The 27,551-nt window shown below is 40.1% G+C and overlaps 2 protein-coding genes across 5 annotated transcripts in view; both read right to left on the reverse strand.

Moving 5' to 3' along the window:
- Window positions 1-6,864: 6,864 nt before the first annotated feature.
- On the reverse strand, window positions 6,865-11,837 carry LOC131106580 (PAK4-inhibitor inka2-like). 2 transcript variants are annotated; one of them, XM_078798461.1, is made up of 3 exons: window positions 11,737-11,837; window positions 10,079-10,159; window positions 6,865-7,954 (listed from the first exon to the last, which is right to left on the reverse strand). In XM_078798461.1, the coding sequence occupies exons 1-3, from the start codon at window positions 11,743-11,745 to the stop codon at window positions 6,998-7,000; spliced, it is 1,047 nt and encodes a 348-aa protein (XP_078654587.1). In that variant the 5' UTR covers window positions 11,746-11,837; the 3' UTR covers window positions 6,865-6,997. The 2 variants fall into 2 exon arrangements, with proteins under 2 accessions (XP_078654587.1, XP_078654588.1); XM_078798462.1 differs by having other exon boundaries at window positions 10,079-10,163.
- Window positions 11,838-13,974: 2,137 nt separating this feature from the next.
- Window positions 13,975-27,551, reverse strand: part of LOC131106579 (guanine nucleotide-binding protein G(i) subunit alpha-2-like) — a 61,608-nt gene continuing 48,031 nt past the window's right edge. For 2 of the 3 annotated variants that reach the window (XM_058055781.2, XM_078798335.1), the window contains 8 exons: window positions 24,836-24,878; window positions 20,830-20,971; window positions 20,236-20,396; window positions 18,040-18,168; window positions 17,485-17,614; window positions 15,580-15,733; window positions 14,735-14,929; window positions 13,975-14,673 (listed from right to left, as the gene is read on the reverse strand). In XM_058055781.2, coding sequence (XP_057911764.1) covers window positions 14,739-14,929; window positions 15,580-15,733; window positions 17,485-17,614; window positions 18,040-18,168; window positions 20,236-20,396; window positions 20,830-20,971; window positions 24,836-24,878 — 950 coding nt within the window. In that variant the 3' untranslated portion in view covers window positions 13,975-14,673; window positions 14,735-14,738. Of the gene's footprint in view, window positions 14,677-14,734; window positions 14,930-15,579; window positions 15,734-17,484; window positions 17,615-18,039; window positions 18,169-20,235; window positions 20,397-20,829; window positions 20,972-24,835; window positions 24,879-27,551 lie in introns of all 3 variants that reach the window. The other variant, XM_058055780.2, reaches the window with a different exon arrangement.

Raw genomic sequence — 27,551 nt, forward strand, 5'->3', positions numbered from 1 at the left:
TTACCCAATAGTAGTAGACGTAATAAGAGAAAATAGGACATAACTAATAGCAAACCCTGTTTACTACCTTCTAAATGCAGTTCCTAACAAAATTAGAGCCCTCTAGAGATGAAATAACACCCCTATAGTCACCTTTACACTCATATTACCCAATATAGTAGACATAAGAGAAAATAGGACATAACAAATAGCAAACCCTGTTTACCACCTTCTAAATACAGTTTCTAATAAAATTTGAGCCCTCTAGAGATGGAATAACACCCCTATAGTCACCTTTACACTCATATTACTCAATAGTAGTAGACGTAATAAGAGAAAATAGGACATAACAAATAGCAAACCCTGTTTACTACCTTCTAAATGCAGTTTCTAATAAAATTTGAGCCCTCTAGAGTTGGAATAACACCCCTATAGTCACCTTTACACTCTTATTACCCAATATAGTAGACATAACAAGAGGAAATAGGACATAACACATAGCAAAACCTGTCTACCACTTTCTAAACACAGTTTCTAACAATATTAGAGCCTTCTAGAGATGGAATAACACCCCTATAGTCACCTTTACACTCACATTACTCAATATAGTAGACACAACAAGAGAAAATAGGACATAACAAATAGCAAACCCTGTTTACCACCTTCTAAATACAGTTTCTAATAAAATTAGAGCACTCTAGAGATGAAATAACACCCCTATAGTCACATTTACACTCATATTACCCAATAGTAGTAGACGTAATAAGAGAAAATAGGACATAACTAATAGCAAACCCTGTTTACTACCTTCTAAATGCAGTTCCTAACAAAATTAGAGCCCTCTAGAGATGAAATAACACCCCTATAGTCACCTTTACACTCATATTACCCAATATAGTAGACATAACAAGAGAAAATAGGACATAACAAATAGCAAACCCTGTTTACCACCTTCTAAATACAGTTTCTAATAAAATTTGAGCCCTCTAGAGATGGAATAACACCCCTATAGTCACCTTTACACTCATATTACCCAATAGTAGTAGACGTAACAAGAGAAAATAGGACATAACAAATAGCAAACCCTGTTTACTACCTTCTAAATACAGTTTCTAATAAAATTAGAGCCCTCTAGAGATGGAATAACACCCCTATAGTCACCTTTACACTCATATTACCCAATATAGTAGACATAACAAGAGAAAATAGGACATAACAAATAGCAAACCCTGTTTACCACCTTCTAAATACAGTTTCTAATAAAATTAGAGCCCTCTAGAGATGAAATAACACCCCTATAGTCACCTTTACACTCACTTTACTATAGTAGACACAACAAGAGAAAATAGGACATAACAAATAGCAAACCCTGTGTTTGTCAGTTTTCTTATAAGCATTAAAAATAATTTTACATTACATTACATGACAAAACAGCAGTTGTTTATGTTTGAAAGAAGCGTGATACTAAAGGCATTTTGGTTTTTGCATGGTCTTACTGCTGGGTTGGCCAACATGTGGCTCCCACAATAAACAGATGACAAACATTAGCACCACATTCCACTGTTGATGTATTAACATCTTCGTCTGCCTTGCTCAATGGATCCAAACCTCCTCCAGAAATGTCCATACTGTATCTGAGCATCCAATTGGGTCCTACTGTTGACACGACCGGACGAGGGGGATGCTTGTAAGGCCACAGGAAGTGGGTGCTGACCCAGGAGGCCATGAGAACCAAAGCAAAAAAAAAAAAAGTCATGGAATGTTTGGAGTGGGTCATCCCGACTGTTATCATTCCCGTGAAACTCCACCGGGCTCCACTTTATGGTGGGAAGTCACTAGTTTGTCATTCATGCCACAATAATACACACAATTGACGCGTTACAACAACACAATCTGTGTACACAAGAAGCCATATTGCATCCTTGATCCATGTTTTTCCTGTGTAGTAGATGCCATATGCAACAACGTACTCCAATAAACGTACAGCTATGCCAGCTAACGTGCTAACATTACAAGCTACCACAACCATCAATAAATCAAACAGGCTGGATGACAAGAGGCTTCACTCTGTGTCAACCTGGGCGTGTTGGTTCGATAGCAGAATGAACCGAGTCAATGAACCCTCCTGTCAGTCAGGGGGTCTCTTTGTCCCAGTAGGGGGGGAAGCAGGGCGCTAGCGAGTGTGCACTTGCTAGCTGTGTGTGTTGTTTGCTAGACAATCCAAAATATCAAACGCCATATGATATCATTTTGGGACATGAAAAAGTACTGTATGCCACAAAAACTATGAAATAAGTGCTGGAACTGCATTTTTGCTGCATACAAAACACATACTTTCACCAAACTCTGACAAAATGTTACACCCCATTAACTCATCCAATTAACTCATTCAAAGCCGTCCCTCTCAATAGCGGCCATATTTGATGATTGTGATCAAATACCATATACAGTAAACCTCGGATATATCGGACTCGGATATATCGGAAATTCGCTCACAACGGACATATAAAAAAGAACCGATTTTTCTGTAATGCATTTCCTATAAAAATTCATTGCATACATCGGATTTTTTATAACGGATTTCGCCTATTTCGGACAAAATCTCCAGTCCCGTTCCAATGCATTTCCATTAAATTTCCCTCGCATATATCGGATGGCCGCATCGTGGCGCTCCGATTCGCCGAATCGTGACAGGCCGCTATACGACGTCATTTGCAGCGTTGCCTGTGCGTCCAGGTACATTGGAAACATAGTCAAGGAAGTGCCTTTTTATAACGGATAAAATCCGATTTACGCATATACCGGATATAAAACCAATATATCGGACAAAACCAGTGGGAACAATTGAATCCGATATATCCGAGGTTTACTGTATATCGGAATAACAGCGTTAAAATAAAAGGCGTTACTAATGGTGTAGCAGGGGGCGAGTAATGCAATAGTTACTTTTACTGGTAACTAGTTACTTTTACTTTAACTGTTACTAGAATTAACTAGTAAATATAACTAATTACTTTTTTAACATAACATGCCCAACACTCTAGAACACACACATAGAATATTGTCTTCTTGGGCTATATGTATAGGCATGGTACAGTATATACCAAAATACCATCTTTCATCAAAAAAAAAATCTTTAGTACTCAGCATAATAGGAAAGTTTCAGCAAAAAAATTAAAATTTAAATTTGACACAAATTTAGCCATTCCAATTTTCATATTTGCAACTGAACTGCGCGTGTTTGCGTAACCTCGTTTGTTCAACACGGATCCAAGCCTTTTCACTTCCTGGTTGCTGCATAATGTTCTTTTAAGGCAAAGTTGCAGGCCATTTTCTCCTGCTTCCTAGCGGGAGGAGGAAAATCCAGCTGGAATGGGTGCAGATTCTGGAAGATCTAAGAAGCTTTCTGTGCAAGTTATGGTGTGTCGCTGTTCTATAGGAGTCCACATCTCAATACAAAGGGCCGAAAATTAGCATAATAGGTCCTCTAGTTAGTCTAATTGCAAGCACTAACTGACAGTTCTGGACTCATCTGACTAACCTCTGAGTCGCCCAAGCCAACACGCTTTCACTCATTGCTGCGACCCGATAAGAGCTTATTAAAGTCTGGCTATGATGGAAGGATATGAAGGCAAGGAGCATGAGAATAGTTTCTCCTTATCTCCATCATGTCTGCAGCTATTTCTCACTGGATTCACGTGAACAGGCAAAGGTGAAGTGATCATTAGCTTATCTGGGAGCAGATGTCACTCCCCCTGTATCGGTGTCCTATTGTGTAGGAGGTCTTCTTTCCTGCAATTACACATGCGCCGCGTACATGATGTGCAGCCGCCGTGTGAAATAACAAGGAGGCTTGTGTGAAATGAGGCGCTGCGACACGTTATGCTCCATAAAGTCAGTTTGATGCATGCCTCTCGTCTCTTTTCACCCCCTCTCTCCGGCCCCCAGTGCTGCCACGAGGGAGATGACCTCAGCAAGCATCTCTCTGGATAAAGTCTCACCAAACTGCTTTTGGAGTAAGAGCAGAAATACTGCAATGTTTTCAAACGACTGCTGAATCGGGAATTATTCTTCATGTTGACCGACTCATTAAGTCCTGGTCCACCGAGCTTCTTTTATGAGTGACTGCTTATCCTCATTGAGTGAAACGACAACAAGGTAACAGCATTAAACCATGCGCACACACTTCCTGTTCAGTAAAACTAAGCTTCACAATAAAGCATGGCAGTATTCACCCGGATTCTACGACAGCAACCTGTCCATCCATCTTCTATGCCGCTTATCCTCAGTCGGAGTGCGGGAACAAAATGCACCCATTGAATTGTTTGCATTAAAACATGCACACAGTGGCTTCCTGTTCAGTGCAAAATAAGCTTCAAAATAAAGCATGGGAGGATAAACCTGGATTTGGACTGGACTCCATCAACTTACAAAATGCACTCATCTGTTTGTTTTTCTTTAGATTGTTAGGATCAGTGAGCATTAAAACATGCACATGTCATGTCTTGTTCAGTGCAAAGCAAGCTTCAAATGAAAGCATGGCAGAATAAACCTGGAATATACCACAGCATTTAAAAAAGAGCAACCAATGAATTATTTTTTGCGCCTGCTCGCCACCAAAAGCATTAAAACATGCACAGTGGTGTCCTGTTCAGTGCAAAGTAAGCTTAAAATAAAACCGTAGCAGTATAAAACTGGATTCTACCACAGCAACTAACAAAATGCACTCATTTTTTGTGTTTTTTTAGATTGTTAGCATCAGGGAGCAATAAAACATGCACATAGTGATGTCCTGTTCAGTGTAAAGTAAGCTTCAAATAAAAAACATGGCAGCATAAACCTGGATCATACCACAGTGTTGAAGAAGGAGCATCCACTGAATTATTTTCCGAGCTTGTTAGCCACTAGAAGCATTAAAACATGCACACGGTGACTTCCTGTTCAGTGTAAAAAAAGATTTAAAGTAAGGCATGGCAGTATTAACCTGGATTCTACCACAGCAACTAACAAAATGCACTCATTTGTTGTGTTTTTTATTAGATTGTTAGCATTAGGGAGAAATAAAACGTGTACATAGTGATGTCCTATTCAGTGTAAAGTAAGCTTCAAATAAAAAGCATGGCAGCATAAACCTGGATCATACCACAGTGTTGAAAAAGGAGCACCAACTGAATTATTTTCTGAGCTCGTTAGCCACTGGAAGCATTAAAACATGCACACAGTGACTTCCTGTTCAGTGTAAAGTAAGATTTAAAGTAAGGCATGGCAGTATTAACCTGGATTCTACCACAGCAACTAACAAAATGCACTCATTTGTTGTGGTTTTTATTAGATTGTTAGCATTAGGGAGAAATAAAACGTGTACATAGTGATGTCCTGTTCAGTGTAAAGTAAGCTTCAAATAAAAGCATGGCAGCATAAACCTGGATCATACCACAGTGTTGAAGAAGGAACACCCACTGAATTATTTTCCGAGCTCGTAAGCCACTGGAAGCATTAAAACATGCACACGGTGACTTCCTGTTCAGTGTAAAAAAAGATTTAAAGTAAGGCATGGCAGTATTAACCTGGATTCTACCACAGCAACTAACAAAATGCACTCATTTGTTGTGGTTTTTATTAGATTGTTAGCATTAGGGAGAAATAAAACGTGTACATAGTGATGTCCTATTCAGTGTAAAGTAAGCTTCAAATAAAAAGCATGGCAGCATAAACCTGGATCATACCACAGTGTTGAAAAAGGAGCACCAACTGAATTATTTTCTGAGCTCGTTAGCCACTGGAAGCATTAAAACATGCACACAGTGACTTCCTGTTCAGTGTAAAGTAAGATTTAAAGTAAGGCATGGCAGTATTAACCTGGATTCTACCACAGCAACTAACAAAATGCACTCATTTGTTGTGTTTTTTATTAGATTGTTAGCATTAGGGAGAAATAAAACGTGTACATAGTGATGTCCTATTCAGTGTAAAGTAAGCTTCAAATAAAAAGCATGGCAGCATAAACCTGGATCATACCACAGTGTTGAAAAAGGAGCACCAACTGAATTATTTTCTGAGCTCGTTAGCCACTGGAAGCATTAAAACATGCACACAATGACTTCCTGTTCAGTGTAAAGTAAGATTTAAAGTAAGGCATGGCAGTATTAACCTGGATTCTACCACAGCAACTAACAAAATGCACTCATTTGTTGTGGTTTTTATTAGATTGTTAGCATCAGGGAGCAATAAAACGTGCACATAGTGATGTCCTGTTCAGTGTAAAGTAAGCTTCAAATAAAAGCACGGCAGCATAAACCTGGATCATACCACAGTGTTGAAGGAGCACCCACTGAATTATTTTCCGAGCTTGTAAGCCACTAGAAGCATTAAAACATGCACACAATGACTTCCTGTTCAGTGTAAAGTAAGATTTAAAGTAAGGCATGGCAGTATTAACCTGGATTCGACCAAAGCAACTAACAAAATGCACTAATTTTTTGTGTTTTTTTTAGATTGTTAGCATCAGGGAGCAATAAAACATGCACATAGTGATGTCCTGTTCAGTGTAAAGTAAGCTTCAAATAAAAGCATGGCAGCATAAACCTGGATCGTACCACAGTGTTGAAGAAGGAACACCCACTGAATTATTTTCCGAGCTTGTTAGCCACTAGAAGCATTAAAACATGCACACGGTGACTTCCTGTTCAGTGTAAAAAAAGTATTTAAAGTAAGGCACGGCAGTATTAACCTGGATTCTACCACAGGAAGTCACAAAATGTAGTTGTTTTTCATATTGTGAGCTACCAGACTATGAATGTAAAACATGCACAAAGTGACTTCCTGTTGGGTGCAAAGTAAACCAGAGGCACACACACATACAACAGTGAACATGTGACAGATGTGTTGGTTTGAAGGTTTTATTGTCAACCATTTGCAGTGTAAGGGTACAAACATCTTGCGTACGTTTAGTTCTGTTACGCCAGTTTAAATAGGAGGACTTCATGACTTGATGCCAAGTCCAGGGAAGCCACGTGCATCAGACGTAGCCCATGATGTCCTTGCATATGATTGGCTGCCTGCTGCCTGACTTCATGAGTGCAGCAAAGTGGTAAAAGTCTGTGTCCAGTTCATGGATGGCGGAGTGGGACTGGTGGAAAAAGGGGGCTTTTGCTTCTGACGCTACGACGGGACACGAGAGACGTTTTGAAGCGTCTCTGCTAAGGTGAGCGTCTGTGGCCCTCATCTTCACCCTCTCCTCCACGCTCTTCGACAAGCCGGCCAGTTTCCTCCTCATGTTGCCAAAAAGGCTTCTCCCCAGTCGGCGTCTCGGCTTTGCTTTCAGTTCGGGCGGTTCGGGACAATCTGGAAGATCCATCCAGTTCTGTACCAAGTCAGCAAAACTGTTGTCGCCGAGAACCAGAGGTTGGCGGTTGCGTCCTCTAGTCAGCAACGAGTTGGCCCAGTCCTCGGGGTCGTCAAAGGACGTCCACCTCTCCAGACAGGCGTCCGAGGTGGATTTAGGCCGAACGCGTCCACTTGGCGCCCTGTTGGTGCGGAGGCACGCCGAGGACGACACCCGTACGTTCCTCGTCCTCCTGAGCACCACCCCTTCGTCCCGCCACGATGCCTCAGAGTATCCGGAATCCAAGTCCAAACTCTTGTGACTGCTGGGCGAGTTGAAGCCGAGGCGACTGCTGGATCCATCGTCGTCCTCCTCGTCCTCCTCCAGGGGGGTGGCGAGGCAGCAGGCCGAGTCGTAGGTGCTGGCCGTGCTGGCGCTGGACATCCTGAGACGGGGGCGTAGCTCTCTGGGTCGGCACACAACGTGAGCGGCCGCAGACGGGCCAATCACGGCGCCAGCTGACGGGACAGGAGGCCGTGGGTGTCTGCATGCTGCGGGACAGGTCCTCCTTAGCTGCTTCAGGTCTTGGAGGGACCGCATCATGTAGTGCATGTTGTCCCTCAAACAGTCGCCTGAGTCCCGCAGACAAGGCTGGGGGGGGAATAAACAACTTTTAGGTGGGAGGCAGGACATTTCAAATGTACACATAACACAGAGAAAGGAACATGTACAAATACATGAGTGTGTTTTCGTAACCAGCCTAATGTTTGCATTGGCCGGTGGGGCAGGTATAACCGTGCCCCATCGACTCCATCTAGCTACGGGTGGACTGTCAAACTCCCTCAATAATTCTGTTCAACATCAATCGAAAAATCTGATATTAAATGTACAATAAACTTATCCCGTAATCCCGCATTTGATTATGTTTTTATTGTCCAACGGGGCGGTAACAACAGTGCCCCGTGAACTCTGCCTAGCAACACGTGGACCGTCCACCTCAAACAAACAAACTCATAAGTCCTACATAAGTAAGCCTAAAGGATGTGGATGTTTTCATTGGCCAGCGGGGCAGTAACGATGTTGCCCTATGAAGTCTGCCTAGCAACATGTGCTGTAGATGGGAAAACTTCTGAACTTGAACAAGAAAAAACCTGTTCCCTACATTTCCGGTTGAACTTCCACACATTAAAAGGACTCACTTTTTTGAGAATTTTTTGTTTTTTCTGAAGTCCAAAATAAAGACAGGGCTGTGGCTTGATTATGTTTTAATTAGCCAAAAGGGGCAGTAACAATAGCGCCCCATAAAATGTGCCGAGCAAGGACCATCCAATTTAAAGAATATCAGCAATTCCATTGAATATTTTAAATCCCACACACGGGAGCCGAGATGGTGTGGATGTTTTCATTGTCCAGTGGGGCAGTAACAATGGTGCCCTATGAAGTCTGCCGTGGGTCACAGTTTCACCCAGGAACAGACAGCGTCTTTGCTTGCATTCTTTCCAACGGTGAGAATTGGTCCTAAATTTGAGCAAATAGGATGTTGGGAAAAGTTTCCCCTGTCCTGTGTGCCTACTAGATGCTAAATAGTCTTTTGTTTTAGAGTTTTAGAATGAATCACCAGTCATTTTTTGGAACAGGAAATGGAATTTAGGGAAAAAATGCTAATAGTGTGGTTGATGGAGATTTTATGAGATTTTTTTCGAGCGCAAGCATGCTGAACCCCGGGCACAATTGCAGGCTCATCTGTTGAAAGAGTCATGGAAAGTTTGAATGCTTTTAATGAGCTAACTCTGCTCTCTAATAACAGTAAGGTCAGTCGACAACCAAGAGCCAACACACACTCACTTTTTGTTGTTTTCTTGCAAAGTGCGTTTTTTTTGGGGGGGGGTGATTTTACCCATTTTCCACAATCGTTATGTAAGACATGAACACATGTTTTTCTCTTTATTATGAGCTCTAAAAACATAAGAGAACCGGACTCCACTTCATACCGCACTGCTGCTGTGTGTAGCATCACTTCAATGCGCTCAGGAAGGAAGTTCCGCTACTGCTTAAAATATGACAAAATACTATAATACTAAATATTATAGGTGAAATATTATAGTGACTTCCTGTTCAGTGCAAAGTAAGGTTCAAAGCAATGCATGGCAGTATAGGTCTGGATGCTACCACAGATGCTACCATTAAAACATGCACGCAGTGATGTCGTGTTCAGTGCAAAGTAAGCTTCAAATAAAAGTAAACCTGGATTCTACCACAATATTTAGCAAAACAACACCACTTCATTATTTTTCGATGTGAAAAATAATGCAATAAAACATGCACACGTACCAAAAAAAACGTACAAAAAATAAAAAATGGTTTATTTCTAACATAAGGATTGTGGATGACCCCCCCCCCCCTTAAAAGTGCACTTTTCCTTTAAGTCTGGAGTGATTCCAGGGAAAATCCGAGCAGATGTGGACTCATTTGGAACGGAGGCTGCAAAAAGTGAAAACAGCTGCGGCGTGTCAAATAAGACCGTGGATCTTAATTTAGCTCCACGACGCTTTTTTAAAAGCAGCTTCGCCGGCGTGACAATTTAATACCACAGTTTCCTCTCTCTGATTGGCCGACACATGAGGGATCATGTGATGCTGCGCGTGCGAGTGTGTGAAGAAAACGGAGGGAAGTTAAATGTAAAACACGGACATACATGCTAAATAAAGCTATAACATATCAATTCATGTAAAGACAGGTAGAATAAAATCAAATGAACACAAAGACAAATCTCACCATGTCGTTGACTCCCCTTCCCGTACAAGAATGGGTCGAAGTGGAGCACTTTAAAACGGGAGCACCTCCTTCCACGGGATCCTGCCTCCAAGTCAAACAAATAGCGCCATGTGGAAGTTTATTTAGAGAAACAAATGTACTTATGGTGTCCCCCTGTCCTGCCCCCCAGCTGCGCCACGGAGTGCAGATGTGCTGCTGAGTGAGACGTCGCGTCCTGTTGGGTCTTTGCAGCGCGGGGCCACAAACAGCCAATCAGGGCGAGCCATGCCCCTGGCAGCCAATCAGAGCGCAGCATGCTCGTTAGCATGGTGCCATCAGGAAAGTTAGCTGTTTTTTTTTTGAGAATTAGCTTCTCTATTGATGAAAATTTGTAGCTTTAAACTGTAGATATGTGACATAATCATACACGGGAAATATCTGACGTGTATTTCAGCTTTGAAAATCCTAAAAGAAGCGGTCTGTGACGTAAACGATAGGTTACATTTCTCTCCACTAGTGGGCGCTCTTTAACAGTGGACGCCACCGCCTTTCTCAAGCACCCAATAAAAAAACTATTTTTTCCATTGAAATTCTGCATTATTATATATCTTTCTAAAAGTAGTAGAAATTAAGTTAATGTTGGAGCTCATTCTCAAACACTCGTTGGCCACTTCATTAGGCACACCTAATTTTTAAATGTCAGATTTACTACACACATCATTCAAATTCACAACTTTTAAAGCACTAAACGTGTGTATAAAATGGCTGTCCTTGTTAAACGCTCAATGCTTTCTACACTTTCTGCACCACTTCATAAAAACAGCACAATGCGGCCTACAATGCAACAAACAGGAGCCCTGTTCTGTAGTTTAGTTTTGTTTTACTTCCAAAATGCAGTAGTCACAGCTCTTTGTCATTCAAGTGTAGAGAAATGCTCAAATCTGCACCTTAATTGGAGGAGGAGTGTTTTGCACATAATTTATTCACCGGTTCAGTCTTCATGCTAATGTGATGGACAACACTTCGCCCTCATCCAAATGTGATGGCCAACATTAGCATGGCATGGAATGTTTACGCCGACATGTATCTGCACGCCTTGGATGGACGTGATTGCAGTGTCCTTCGAAAGCGTGTATGAAAACATGTCCATAATAAAAGTCACAATTAAAGACAGCAGCTAAACAAACAACCTGCAGCTGCTTGATAAAACACAAAATAAACCGAGATTGATGTTATTTAGTTATTTCATAGTTATTTCATAGTTATTTCATAGTTATTTCACAGTTATTTCATAGTTATTTAATGTAAATCTGCATCACTCATATGGATAAACAGTGCAGGAGTTGTCTCCATATGTTTTAACTCCACAGAAATATTAGGCACACATGTGGCTAATACAACCTTGGTCGTCATGGAACTTTACTGCCCCCTAGCGGAAAGGCCAAGCTTTACCAAGAAAGTGCATCACAACACATGCTTCCACAACTCTAAAATGGCATTATGGAAAGAATATAAAGCCCCAATAAAAACATTCCAACATATTTCCATGCAGGCACCGGGAGAACATGCAAAAGCCATGCCGAGATGGCGGAGGGTGGAATTGAACTCGGGTCTCCTAACCACTCGGACCCCATGCAGCATAAATGTAGTATAGTTAACTTCAAATAAAGCATGTTTACCTTCTGCATGTGTTGTTGTTTTTTCAGAAGAATTGTTCCAACTGTGAACCTAAGCCGGGGGTTGGCAACCCGCGGCTCTAGAGATGGGGGAGGGAAATATATTTTTTGTTTTAATATGGTTTCGGTAAAAGGACAAACATGACACAAACATTCTTAACGTTTTCCAATGCTGTGAAAATGTGTAGAGTAAATATTACATTTCTGTCAACAAAGATTTGCGTCATAGCCTGCGACACACGTTTCTATCAGCAGGGCGGGATGCCAGGTAGGTGGCTGTTGTAAACAAACCGGCGGTTGTGTGATGGGCCAAGGATCCCAAAGGGAAAAAGAGAAAAATAACTGAGGAGAACAGAGGATTAAACGTTTCTCGGACCCAATCATTTGCAATCATTTGCATTCATCTTACGTGATCTTAAATCTTAAAACAGTAGTCACGTGGTGCGTCATACCCTACAGGATGTGCTGCAGGGAAAATAAACATTTCATCATTTGTAGCCAACTTATAGTAGTTGGCTAACTGATAGCAGGCTAATATAGCTAATATAGACAAATACAGCATGTGTTTCCGTCATTATAAGGCTTATACAAGGCTTTTCATTTTTTGCGGCTCTAGACATTTTTGTTTTTTGTTGTTTTGGTCCAATATGACCCCTAAGTATTAAGCTATGACACTATATGCAGTACTTAAAGTGTCCAGCAGATGGCGCCAAAAGTAAGCTTGTATTCGTTGCTTTGCATCATTCTAATATCCTGACTGTTTGTTTTAGCTGTGCACAATAATTATCGGGCCTATATGAGGGAATAAAAAGTAGCTCTGATAAAGGGTAATTCAGAGCTCATTTTCTAAAAATGACAACTTTGTAGTGTTATTTCTCTTAATATTACGACTTCATACTACATTACGCTGTATTGGTTCTACGTCACACTACAAATTGCATGCACAGTGAATGAACATATTTTGCATCAGATTTGAAATACGTTTCATCTACAGATAGTTATTTAAGTGAATAAATATCCTACATACCTTTTATCTTGTCCCTGAAGCTCCAAGAGTCCATGAGTTAAAGTTGGACTTCATATTGGAAGCCTTGGTATGACTCGTTGTCCAACACTCGTAAATCATATCTGAAATATCTGAAACTAAAGAGGACGAGTAATCTACCTAACAAACATGTATACAATTGAAAATACACCCATAATACACCCAAATACTCCCCTAATCTAAAGTCAGATTTGACCGTGTTTACTACTTCCGGGAATTGTTCCATTCCGACCACTTTTCAGTACGAAAAGTTGCTATTGGCTGCCCTATAAGTGGCCAGAGGTCACTAGATGACGTCATCGTATGATTTGCATATGATTTGCATATATATTGTAAAATGCTGATGCGGATTGATGCAGATTTAAAACGTTATTCTTGTCATACTATGACTTTTTCCTCATATTACTTTTATTCTCGTAAGTTCAGGACTTCTCGTAAATTTCTCATAATATTATACAACTTTTATATATTTTATATATATTATATTTTCCCCTGTAAATTCCTTCCCCTGTAAATTGACAACTGTTTTTCTTGTAAATGTACAAGTTTTTCTTGTAAACCTCCTATTTTATTTATTTATTTATTTATTTGTATTTAAATGTTTAAAATTTCTCTTAATATTACAACTTTGTACATTTACAGATTTTTTCTTGTAAATGTACAATTTTTCTCTTAAATGTAGAAGTAATTCTCATACATTTCTCATAATATTATTCAAAAAAAAATTTTCTACAGCTTTTCTCTGTAAATGTGTAAAAGTAACTCTCCTACATTTCAGACTGTTTTTCGCCTAAATTTAAGACTTTTTGGTGTAAATTTCCTATTTTATTTTTGTCATAGTACAACTTCATCTGGTAAATTTACATAGTTTTTCTTGTAAATGTTTACCTTTTTCTGACTGTTCTGATAAATGTATGACTTATTCTCTTAAATATATGACTGTTTTTTCCTCGTAATACTACGACTTTGCTCTCGTTCACATTTTTTCTTATAAATTTACAACTTTATACTCGTAAATTGTGATTTTTTTTTGTAATAAAAGTACACTTTTTTTGTGAATGTATGATTGTATTGTGATGACATGAGAATACTATTAAATACTATATAAATAAACTATTTTCTGGTAAGTTAATAATGAATAATGAATAAACAATCGTACTGTGAGAGAGGGGGGTAAAAAGAAGGCTCGAGTCAAATCAAGTGATGGGTACTTTTATTTAAATTAAATCAATGACTTTAAAGCACTTTTAATATTTACCAAAATAAAAGAGAGGAAAAAAAAACACTAACATTTTGTAAAATTAGATATTTGTCTGTCATTAATCATCACTAAATATTCTAAGATGCAAGGCAGTCAAAGGAAAGGAAAACAAAGCTGTAAACACAAAAAGAGAGAGAGAGAGAGAGAGAGAGAAGGAAGGAAGAAGGGCGTCCAAGATGACGTCAGGTTAGTTGGCCAAACCGAAGGGTGAGTAAGAAGACGGGCGTGTTTTGTCTTTCGTAGGAATGTTAGCTGATTGGTGCGGATTACTAGCGAGCGTTAATAGTCGAGTCATGCACGACGATGCGAGGTCCGGCTATGAATGGGCAACCTGTGTAAACGTGATTAAGACAATAAAAGCGTACATGTGGGCGGCGTCCGTTTGTGTGATTAAAAGTCCAACAGTTTGGAAAAGTCTAAGGAAAGCGGATATTTATTTATTTTAACCTTTCAAGCCTTTTGTCTCCTCTACATAGGGGGGGGGGTAAGAAGAATAAATGCTGAGGAGGGGGTCTGCAAGGCTGGACGGGTTGGCAGTCTCTGGATTCTTGTTTCTTTTCTTTAGAAAAAGCGTATGGAAGGGACGATGGTGGGCGGCCATTGCGGTCCTTCCCGACGCGGTCCACGGCGCCCCCTGCTGGGATGAAACAGGTCAGTCATCCCGTCATCCTGCTGTTTGGGTGTGTGACGCTCACCTGCTCAGAAGAGGCCGCAGTCCTTCAGGTTGTTCTTGATGATGACGTCGGTGACGGCGTCAAACACAAACTGCACGTTCTTGGTGTCGGTGGCGCACGTGAAGTGGGTGTAGATCTCCTTGGTGTCCTTCTTCTTGTTCAGGTCCTCGAATTTGGTCTGGATGTACGCCTGGGCCTCCTCGTACTTGTTGGGGCCTGGAGGGGCCACAAGGAAGCTTGGTTAAGCAGGGAGGCCTCATCGGTTTTTTAATGTTTTTAAGACCTTTCAGAAATAGATTTAAATCATTTTCTGAGAATGTATTTTACGTGTAATAAAAAACATTTATGATACTGCTATTACCCAATATAGTAGACATATTAAAAGAAAATAAGACAAATAAACCACAAAAAACATGTAACTACACTTATGAAATAACACCCCCATACTGGCCTTTACACTCCTATTACCCAAATAGTCGACATATTAAGAGAAAATAAGACATTTAAGTCATAGAAAACCTGTTTACAAGCGTCTAATTACATTATTAGAGCCCTCTATACAGGAAATAACACCCCTATAGTCACCTTTACATGGCCTTTACTCTCATGCCAAAATCTAGCAGACATATTAAGAGAAAATAAGATACCTTAGACATAAATAAGAGCATAAATGTAACATGAGTGCCACCTAGTGGCCAAAGTAGAATACTACACCATCACAACATCTTTGAATGTGTTTGACTAGTAGTTGTGTCAAAGAAAATATGCTTTATGGATGAATATATTTCAGAGGAAGGGTAAGAGGAGGACGAGGCTACTGTGTGTCACGGAGGAGACCCAAGGCCAGTGTTGATGCCGGTACTGACCAGTGTACTCGGGGAAGCAGATGGTGAGGGGGCTGTGGCTGATCTTCTCCTGGAACAGGTCCTTCTTGTTGAGGAACAGGATGATGGACGTCTCGGTGAACCACTTGTTGTTGCAGATGGAGTCAAACAGCTTCATGCTCTCGTGCATCCGGTTCTGGGGGGGGGACAGTCGCCGCAACGGCTCAGCATCGGATGGATTGGTCCGGATCTGACATATCGTCATGACTACCAGCACGTGGCTACAATCTGGACAAGTGGATTATGGGGGGGGCAGGTCGCCAGGTGGCTTCCTTCCTTCCTTCTTCCTTCCTTTCGTCCCTTCCTTTCTTCCTTCCTTCGTCCCTTCCCTTTCTTCCTTCCTTCCTTCCATCCATCTGTCCTTCCTTCCTTCCTCCCTCCCTTCCTTCCTTCCTCCCTTTCTTCCTTCTTACTCCCTCCCTCCCTTCCTTCCTTTCTTCCTTCCTCCCTACTCCCTCCCTCCCTTCCTTCCTTTCTTCCTTCCTCCCTTTCTTCCTTCTTCCTCCCTCCCTCCCTCCCTCCATCCCTCCCTCCCTCCATCCCTTCCCTTTCTTACTTCCTACCTTCCTTCCTCCCTTCCTCCGTCCCTTCCCTTTCTTCCTTCCTTTCTTCCTTCCATCCATCCATCCGTCCTTCCTTCCTTCCTTCCTTCCTTCCTTCCTTCCTTTCTTCCTTCCACCTTTCCTTCCTTCCTCCCTTTCTTTCTTCTTCCTCCTTCCCTCCCTCCCTCTCTTCCTCCGTCCCTTCCCTTTCTTCCTTCCTTCCCTCCATCCATCCATCTGTCATTCCTTCCTTCCTTCCTTCCTTCCTTCCCCCTTCCTCCTTCCCTCCGTCCCTTCCCTTTCTTACTTCCTACCTTCCTTCCTCCCTTTCTTCCTTCCCTCCTTCCTTCCTTCCATGCTTCCTTCCTTCCTCCATCCCTTCCCTTCCTTCCTTCCTTCCTTCCTTCCTTCCTTCCTTCCTTCCTTCCTTCCTTCCTTCCTTCCTTCCTTTCATCCATCCATCTGTCCTTCCTTCCTTCCTCCCTTCCTCCCTTCCTTCCTTCCATCGATCTGTCCTTCCTTCCTTCCATCCATCTGTCCTTCCTTCCTTCCTTCCACCTTTCCTTCCTTCCTTCCTTTCTTCCTTCCTTCCTTCCTTCCTTCCACCCTTTCTTCCCTTTCTTCCTTCCTTCCTTTCATCCATCCATCTGTCCTTCCTTCCTTCCTCTGCCCCTTCCCTTCCTTCCTTCCTTCCTCCCTTCCTTTCTTCTTCCTCCTTCCCTCCCTCCCTCTCTTCCTCCGTCCCTTCCCTTTCTTCCTTCCTTCCCTCCATCCATCCATCTGCCATTCCTTCCTTCCTTCCCCCTTCCTCCTTCCCTCCGTCCCTTCCCTTTCTTACTTCCTACCTTCCTTCCTCCCTTCCTACCTTCCTTCCTCCCTTTCTTCCTTCCCTCCTTCCTTCCTCCCTCTCTCCCTCCCTTCCTTCCTTCCATGCTTCCTTCCTTCCTCCATCCCTTCCCTTCCTTCCTCCATCCCTTCCCTTCCTTCCTTCCTTCCTTCCTTCCTTCCTTCCTTCCTTCCTTCCTTCCTTCCTTCCTTCCTTCCTTTCATCCATCCATCTGTCCTTCCTTCCTTCCTCCCTTCCTCCGTCCCTTCCCTTCCTTCCTCCCTTCCTCCGTCCCTTCCTTCCTTCCTTCCTTCCTTCCTTCCTTCCTTCCTTCCATCCATCTGTCCTTCCTTCCTTCCACCCTTCCACCCTTCCACCCTTTCTTCCTTCTTCCTCCCTCCCTTCCCTTTCTTCCTTCCTTCCTTTCATCCATCCATCTGTCCTTCCTTCCTTCCTCTGCCCCTTCCCTTCCTTCCTCCCTTCCTCCCTTCCTTCCTTCCTCCCTCCCTGTCAACTCACCATCTCCTCATCTTCAGCCAGGACCAGGTCGTAGGCGCTCATGGCCACACAGAAGATGATGGCCGTCACGCCCTCAAAACAGTGGATCCACTTCTTCCTCTCGGAGCGCTGGCCTCCCACATCAAACATCCTGTGTACGCAAACACACACGGACACACACAGACACACACAGACACACGGACACACATAAACACAAACACAAACACACATAATTGAAGTTTGGGAAAAGTCAGGAAGGACAACAAAGACAAAAGACGTCTTCCAGGTTGCCCTTTCTTTGTCCAGACATCCTGGTGAGGAGAGGGAATCACACGCTGCGTTCAAAGACACGCAAGCTGCCTTTCGACCACTTTGACTTATTTACCCAGGTGGGCGGGGCCACATTCTTCACGCTCAGCACTTTTGACACCATTGATTAGCTTCACAGGAGTAAGCCATGGTTGGGACACTGACACGCTTTCATGGGCGTGTCTTCTACCGTCTCTGTCTGCGGGTGGTTGGCCAGTCAGGGGATCATGGATGACTTGGACCAACACACGTGGTCCGGACTCTTACTTGAAGTGCAGGTCTTTGAAGGTGAAGTGCGTTTCCACGATGCCCGTGGTCTTGACTCGGGTTCTCAGCACGTCCTGCTGCGTGGGGATGTAATCGGGCTTGGCTATCCTCTCCAGGTCGTTCAAGTAGCTAAAAGGGGAGATAGAAATGCTACGTTCAGGTGAAGCGGAATGGCCAAACGGGGGGGGGACGTATCTGCTGCTGGCTGGGCCGCAATGCTGGCAGAACGTTGGCATCACCTTTTATTATCAAGTCCTTTAAATTTAGCGACACAAACTGGAAGTCCTTCTAAGCACTCGGGAGTGGAGTGGGTGTGTCTGGAGGCGGGGCCGTGGGTGGAATACATTAAAACAGACCATTTTCACAGGAACCACAAAATCCAAAGAAATCTATCTGGAATAGGTGCAGATTCGGGAAAATCTTGAAAACTTTCTGTGCTGGTTATTGTGTGTAGCTTGCTCTACAGGAGACCACAAGTCAATACAAAAGGATTAAAAAAATTAGCATAATAGGTTTCCTTTAAAAACAAACATTTTTTTCTTTCATATTTCAACTTCATGCTACTAAAATGACATAACTGACATAAAAATATTTGGAGTTTAGTCTGGTAAAATTGCATTTCTCTAACTACAATATGACTTGAAGCTTGGGGAAATGATTTTTTACAAGAATAAAGTGGTACATTTACGCACCGTTTTTTCATCATTTATGAGGGCTTTATTCGTGCCGTAGCATTTACAGAATAAAGTCCGGAATTTATGAGAAAAAAGTCTGAAATTTATGAGAAAAAAGTCAGAAATTTATGAGAAAAAAGTCAGAAATTTATGAGAAAAATGTCTGAAATTTATGAGAAAAAAGTCTGAAATTTATGAGAAAAAAGTCAGAAATTTATGAGAAAAAAGTCAGAAATTTACAAAAAAAGGCAAATTCATGAGAAAAAAAGTTGTAATATTACAAGAATAAAGTGGTAAATTTACGCACCGTTTTTTATCATTTATGAGGGCTTTATTGGCGCCGTATCATTTACAGAATAAAGTCTGGAATTTAGGAGAAAAACGTCGGAAATTCATGAGAAAAAAAGTCAGACATTTACAAAAAAGGCAAAATCATGAGAAAAAAAAGTCATAATATTACAAGAATAAAGTGGTAAATTTATGCAGTTTTTTCATCATTCATGAGGGCTTTATTGGCGCCGTAGCATTTACAGAATAAAGTCCGGAATTTATGAGAAAAATGTCTGAAATTTATGAGAAAAATGTCAGAAATTTACAAAAAAAAGGCAAATTCATGAGAAAAAAAGTCGTAATATTACAAGAATGAAGTGGTAAATTTACGCACCGTTTTTTATCATTAATGAGGGCTTTATTGGCGCCGTATCATTTACAGAATAAAGTCTGGAATTTATGAGAAAAATGTCTGAAATTTATGAGAAAAATGTCAGAAATTTACAAAAAAAGGCAAATTCATGAGAAAAAAAGTTCTAATATTACAAGAATAAAGTGGTAAATTTATGCACCGTTTTTTTATCATTTATGAGGGCTTTATTGGCGCCGTATCATTTACAGAATAAAGTCTGGAATTTAGGAGAAAAACGTCGGAAATTCATGAGAAAAAAAGTCAGAAATTTACAAAAAAAGAGCAAATTCATGAGGAAAAAAAGTCGTAATATTACAAGAATAAAGTGGTAAATTTACCCACTGTTTTTTTTTATCATTTATGAGGGCTTTATTGGCGCCATAGCATTTACAGAATAAAGTCCGGAATTTATGAGAAAAACATCAGAAATTCATGAGAAAAAAGTGAGAAATTTACATTAATTTAAGTTAAAAAAATGATTTTTTTCTCAGAATATTTTGACTTTAATCTCTAAAATTGACAACTTTTTCCATTTTTTTCCTCATACGTTAGTGGTGAATTGTCCAAAAATGCCAACTTTATTTGTTGTTTTGTTAGCGTTTCATATGTCAAGAATATGAAATGTGTTGATATTTCAACTTGATGCTCCTAAAACAACATCTTTTTTTTCTCGTATGAGATTCTTCTCATATAATGAGAACTTTTTTGCTGGTAGAGTAGACTTTTTTTCAATTTCATAGTTTGACTTTATGCCTGTAAAATGTGTCGTGTTGATGCACGTTAGCAATTAAAGTGTACAAAAAGATGATGATGACGATGATGACGATATCGGACACTCACTAGGCAGCCGAGTCATTGAGCTGATACTCTCGGGCTCGTGTGAAGCAGCTCTGGACGCCGCCGTCGGCCCACAGTCTCTGGATGACGTTGGACAGGTCCTCCGGCAGGATGCCTTGCTCCTCGGCCGGCGCAGACAGCGCAAAGAGTTGGCGGGCGTCATCCTGGCAACACAAAGGCAGACATCGGATGCTTCAGATTGGCGGCCAGGGAGCGGCGGGAGCGGCGGGAGCGGCGGGAGCGGCGGGAGCGGCACATTCACCCGGGCTGATGAGACGCTACATCAAGCTAGCATCTTTTACATCCATTCTAATCATTTGTTTGCTGAATTGTATCAATATTTCCACATTACGATGGTGGAATTGATAAATAGATGGAGAAAGAGCACTCGACACGGAGAATCGTCATGTTTCACCCCAGATATAAATAAATTCCACTGCAGGAAAATCCTCCGGGCGCCGTCCGGGTGTTAAAGATGTTAAAGCAACGTAGCGGCTTTGATGGCGAGGAGAAGAGATGGTATCACCCGGAGGAGCAGATAAGCGGATCCCCTGAAGATTTACATGACAGGTCAGCGATTGATTGGCGTCGACATACCGGCCTGCCAGCCTCCTCGTAGTCGATCTTCAGGTTGGCCATGGCTTTGATGATGGCCATGATGGACTGGATGGTGTTGCTGTACACCACCGCTCTGTACTGCTTGCACTCGTCTTCTGAGTAGCCGTCCTCGTGGATGATCCTGAAGAAATACAAGAAAGTCAGAAATGTATGAGAAAAATGTCAGAAATTTACTAAAAAAGGCAAATTCATGAGAAAAAAAGTTGTAATATTACAAGAATAAAGTGGTAAATTTACGCACCGTTTTTTATCATTTATGAGGGCTTTATTGGCGCTGTAGCATTTACAGAATAAAGTCCGGAATTTATGAGAAAAAAACATCAGAAATTTATAAGAAAAAAGTCGCAAATTCATGAGAAAAAAGTCGTAATATTACAAGAAAGTGGTAAATTTACGCACCATTTTTTTATCATTTATGAGGGCTTTATTGGCGCCGTAGCCGTAGCATTTACAGAATAAAGTCCGGAATTTATGAGAAAAAAATCAGAAATTCATGAGAAAAAAGTCAGAAATTTACAAAAAAAGGCAAATTCATGAGGAAAAAAGTCATAATATTACAAGAATAAAGTGGTAAATTTATACACCGTTTTTTATCATTTATGAGGGCTTTATTGGTGCCGTAGCATTTACAGAATAAAGTCCGGAATTTATGAGAAAAATGTCTGAAATTTATGAGAAAAAAGTCAGAAATTTAACAAAAAAAAGTCAGAAATTTACAAAAAAAAGGCAAATTCATGAGAAAAAAAGTTGTAATATTACAAGAATAAATTGGTAAATTTACGCACCGTTTTTTATTATTTATGAGGGCTTTATTGGCGCTGTAGCATTTACAGAATAAAGTCCGGAATTTATGAGAAAAATGTCCAAAATTTATGAGAAAAAAGTGAGAAATTTACAAAAAAAGGCAAATTCATGAGAAAAAAAGTTGTAATATTACAAGAATAAAGTGGTAAATTTACGCACCGTTTTTTATCATTTATGACGGCTTTATTGGCGCCGTAGCATTTACAGAATAAAGTCCGCAATTTATGAGAAAAACGTTCAAAATTCATGAGAAAAAAAGTCAGAAATTTACAAAAAAAAGGCAAATTCATGAGAAAAAAAGTTGTAATATTACAAGAATAAAGTGGTAAATTTACGCACCGTTTTTTATCATTTATGACGGCTTTATTGGCGCCGTAGCATTTACAGAATAAAGTCCGCAATTTATGAGAAAAACGTTCAAAATTCATGAGAAAAAAGTCAGAAATTTACAAAAAAAAGGGCAAATTCATGAGGAAAAAAAAATCATAATATTAGAAAAATAAAGTGGTAAATTTACATTATGCTGAGTCATGGTGTCGTACGAGTCAGATGGAAAATATGACTTTTTTTTCTTGTAAATGTACAATTTTATTCTCATAAATTTACCAGAAAATGGGTGTAAAGTTACCACATTGAGGCAGTAAACTGATGTTGTGAATACATGGGAAGAGATTTTAAGTGTATGAGGAAAAAAGTTGCAAATTTACAAGAACAAAAGTTGGAACTTTACGAGAATAAAGTTGTACATTTACAAGAAAAAATGTCGAAAATTTAGGAGAAAAGGTCATACATTTAAAAGAAAAGATGTCATAAATTAACCAGAAGTTCCAAATTTCTGAGAAGAAAAGTCTTGAATAGTATATGTAATTATTATAATATATATTATATAATATTAATATAAAATTCTTAATATTACAAGTAAATTTACAAGATAAATTACAAGAAAATTCACGAGAAATTTTCAATGTTTGAGGGAAAAAGCTGTGCATTTCCAGAAAAAAAGTAACATTATGAGAATAAAGAAACAAGTCAAAAAGTTATGAGAAACATTCATAGATTTATGATTTTTAAAAGAAAAAAAAATCAAATTTACAAGAAGAAAAGGTTGTGAATTTGTAAAAGGCGGAGGGGGGGGAGACGGGAGCTTTCCTGGCTGTGCACCAAGCGTCTCCCCCGGCTTTGCTCGTCATGGACCAGAGAGCGGTCGGGGGCGCTGGCGGAATGGCGGATGGTGAGCGATGTGCTAAATGAGAGCTCATTAAAATGCAAGCCAGCCCGCTGAGAAGATTGAAAGCCCCCACTGTTCCCTCCTTGTGCAAACAATGCTTTGAAAAATTGGAGCTTTGATTTGCTTGATTGGGAAGCAAACTGGCAGCCATTACGTCCTCGGAGATCCTTGTCGGGCTGAAGCATTCTATTTGTTTTATGGATCCACCCACAAGCGCAAAAACCAACACAAACAAAAGAGTCAATGAAAGGCAGCAGGACTCCACTGCATCAACCGTGGATGCAAACTATTTCTCCACAACACTTTCTTAGCCTCTTATGTGAATAACTCTCCTGCAGGCTGCAATTTACCTCATATATGAGCACTTAGGAAAGCAATTATTCCCTGGAGGGGACGTTCCTTCACATGATGAGCCATGAACACTTCAATCTAAGGCTTCAAACCCTGCAGCATTAGCATATTTGTTGGAGAATTATGATAGACGTTGACACCAAGAATACTCCCTCGTTTATGGCGACTAATTGCTTCCAGACTCAACCGATGACAATTACCGTTCCTTAGCTATAAAAGGAATATTTATATTCATAGCTAGAGCATAGAAAACCTGACGTCCACCTTCTAAATAACCTTTTCACATTAGAGCCCTCTGGACAGGAAATAACACCCCTATAGTCACATTTACAGTACTACTACCCAATAAAGTAGATGTAATAAGAGAAAATAATAATAGAAAACCTGCTTAGCACCTTCTAAATACAGCTTTAACACTATTAGAGCCCTCTAGACATAAAATAACACCCCTATAGTAACATTTACAGTCCTATTACCCAATAAAGTAGATGTAATAAGAGAAAATAACATATAATAGAAAACCTGCTTCGCACCTTCTAAATACAGTTTTAACAATATTAGAGCCCTCTAGACATAAAATAACACCCCTATAGTCACCTTCACACTCCTATTACCCAACATAGTAGCCATAATAGGAGAAAATATATCACATAAAATCGCTTCACACTTTTGAAATACAGTTTTTAACCTCATAAGAGCCCTCTAGACATAAAATAACACCCCTATAGTCACATTTACAGTCCTATTACCCAATATACTAGATGGAATAAGAGAAAATATAGAATAGAAAACCCGCTTCGCACCTTCCCAATACAGTTTTAACACTATTAGAGCCCTCTAGACATGAAATAACACCCCTATAGTCACATTTACAATCATATTACCCAATAAAGTAGATGAGAAAATATATAATAGAAAACCTGCCTCGCATCTTCTAAATACAGTTTTAACACAATTAGAGCCCTCTAGACATAAAATAACACCCCTATAGTCACTTTTACACTCCAATTACCCAACATAGTAGCCATAATAAGAGAAAATATAGGGTTTACTCCGGTTTCCTCCCACATTCCAAAAACATGCTAGGTTAATTAGCGACTCCAAATTGTCCATAGGTATGAATGTGAGTGTGAATGGTTGTTTGTCTATATGTGCCCTGGGATTGGCTGGAAAATAAATGAATGATTAGAGCCCTCTTGACATGAAATAACATCCCTATAGTTAAATTTCCACTCATACTACCCAACATAGATTAGCGATATCATTAGTTTATGCCTCCTATGAAATAATAATAATAAATGTGTGGAGGCGGGGCCTGAAATGTAGTAGGGACATAGTAGAAATTCAATCAGTAGATTGCAATATATTGCAATATATATGTATGTTTGATAGTACTTTTTAAGTCTTGTGACATAAAAAGTACAAAGCGAAGCAAGTATGACAGTATTGAAGTCTTCCTTTGATGTTGTTTAATGAGTATTTGTGTAGGATTCCCTCCCCACTCAAAGACATAAAAGCAGGTATTCCTACACGTCCACGCTTGTACACTTCAAGGCTTTAATTATGGAGTGTGAGCTCGGAGGGAAGAGAAAAGCCACTCACTTCATCTGCTTGACAATGGTGCTCTTGCCAGACTCCCCAGCACCTGCATGGAGAACAAAAACAGGCAGAGGTTAAAAATACGCTCCTGTGGGACGGGAAATGTAAACAGTCCGCCCGGGAGGCCTCCTCACATCTGGAAGCTCCGTCTCCGTCAGCCCGACTCCGTATTTTATGGACGGGATTGAGCTCCAAGTCCACGGTGGAAAATCCTAACCATGCTGAGCAGCGTAAAAATTGAACTTTTTTTATACCGTGGTTCCACCTGTTCATGGATCATCTTACGTTATCATTTATTATTTTACATTTTATACTTTAAAATGCTGCAGAAAACACACTAATTGGCCGCAGACCACCACACTACCACCACCTTATTGTACCGTTACCATTAATTTACCAGTAAATAGGTGTAAAGTTACCACAATGAGGCAGTCAATTTATGTTGTGAATACTTGGGAAGAGATTTTAAATGTATGAGGGAAAAAGTAGCAAATTTATAAAAACAAAATTTCCAGAAAAAAATGGTGGAAAATCCTAACCATGCTGAGCAGCGTAAAAATTTAACTTTTTTATACCGTGACTCAAGTTCCACCTGTTCATGGATCATCTTACGTTATTTATTATTTTACATTTTATACTTTAAAAACCTGCAGAAAACACACTAATTGGCCCCAGACCACCACACTACCACCACCTTATTGTACCGTTACCATTAATTTACCAGAAAATAGGTGTAAAGTTACCACAATGAGGTAGTCAATTAATGTTGTAAAAATTTGGCGAGAGATTTTAAATGTATGAGGGAAAAAGTAGCAAATTTACAAAAACAAAATTTCCAGAAAAAATGGTGGAAAATCCTAACCATTCTGAGCAGCGTAAAAATTTAACTTTTTTATACCGTGACTCAAGTTCCATCTGTTCATGGATCATCTTACGTTATTTATTATTTTACATTTTATACTTTAAAAACCTGCAGAAAACACACTAATTGGCCCCAGACCACCACACTACCACCACCTTATTGTACCGTTACCATGAATTTACCAGAAAATAGGTGTAAAGTTACCACAATGAGGCAGTCAATTAATGTTGTAAATATTTGGCGAGAGATTTTAAATGTATGAGGGAAAAAGTTGCAAATTTACAAAAACAAAATTTCCAGAAAAAAATGGTGGAAAATTGACGATAACCGCTCTCGCTGTGTTCGGCTGGAGTCCCAAAGCTTCAGAAATGGCTTTATAAGTTGTGTTGTCATGGACTAATATTTACATTTGTTGGATGATGAGCATGCAAAAACTAAGAACTAAAGACCACCACTCTGAGTCTGTACAAGCGTTAAGATTTTGCACTTTGTTGGGCGGTCCTTGAACATAACATAGTTGCTGGGAGCTTATGTACAACCAAGCCCCCGTCCACTTATTGTGCTTTTTTTTATGATTATTCATTTATGACAAGTCACTTTATCATTTGGAACATTTGAATGGAGAAGCCTCACACTGGCAGGGCTTTCCTTACCCTCTGCTATGTTTATTCTGACAGCCTGAGGCGAGCACAGCGAGCTCATCTGCTACTAGGAATCTAACACCACACACACACACACAGTGGTGGCCGTCAGTGCACTAGCCCGGGGTAAAGTCCTTCTGTGGATTGTGGCTAGGAACAGGCTTGCACGTACAGCTGTCAGCGCCTGCGTCTACAACATGCAAAAAGTCAAAGGAATTGAACCTAATATGCACGATAATTATCCCTCATTTATCTCATAAGTCCATTTCCACAACATAGGATTCTTTATGTTATGCTAAAAATGGAAGGTGTTGGTAGAGCATGCAAAACCCTTCATTAGAGCCCTCCAGACATAAAGTAACACCCCTATATTCACCTTTACACTCCTACCACTCAATAGAGTAGACATAATAAAAGAAAATAGGACAACATAGATTACACATTAGCATTGGGACATTTCCTTATTGTGGTTGCTGGCACTTACACACTTACTATTCATTGTTTACATTATACTACGACTTGTATGCTGCATGGACCTTAGACAGACAGTTGCTAACGAGCTAACCAGTTTGCCTTGAATTTACGTTTTGTAAACTTCAGAAGCCAAAACCTGACCACTTCCACACGGGATATGAGGAGAACTTTACTATGACTTCAATCTCATGTTGCCATGTTTTTGTGGCGTTACCGCGGCTGCGTGACGATACTACCACATATATGATTTTAGGGGAATACATTCAAAATAGTAAGAAACATTTTATGAGCATACACTCATTAATATTAACATTATGACAATACATAATGTCAATTTACGAGCATGGACTTAAGATGTTAAATAAAAAATTATTTGTTTCTAAAAGTCTTAATATCATGCGGAAAAAACTAAATACATTTTTGGAAAATTAGGTTAAATAGACAACAAATAGAGTGAATATATTATGGAAATTAGGACAGTAAGAAGAAAATTAACAGTGAATTTTATGGGAATAAAGACTTTTTCGCTATCAAATGTACACATTTTTTTCTCAAAAATTTATGAGAAAATTATTTGACATTCTGAAAATTTTCCGACTTCATTCTCAAAATCTCAGATTATTATTAAAATTTTTTTTTAATAATTATTATTTTAATAATTATTCAAAATTTGAATTTTGAATACAATTTTTCTGTGTAGAGAGGCGAGTAGCAGTCCAGTGCTGATGTATGCGGTGTGAAT

Source organism: Doryrhamphus excisus, linkage group LG18 (genome assembly GCF_037039965.1).
Source record: "Doryrhamphus excisus strain RoL-2023G ecotype Guam linkage group LG18, RoL_Dexc_Guam_v1.1, whole genome shotgun sequence".
In the NCBI taxonomy this organism is placed as follows: Eukaryota; Metazoa; Chordata; class Actinopteri; order Syngnathiformes; family Syngnathidae; genus Doryrhamphus; species Doryrhamphus excisus.

What these genes read in the sequence shown, in the direction of transcription:
- LOC131106580 (XM_078798461.1), bottom strand. An exon ending in GAAGGGGAGTCAACGACATG is followed by an intron (nt 7,955 to 10,078) that starts GTGAGATTTGTC and finishes TTCCCCCCCCAG; the next exon opens with CCTTGTCTGCGGGACTCAGG.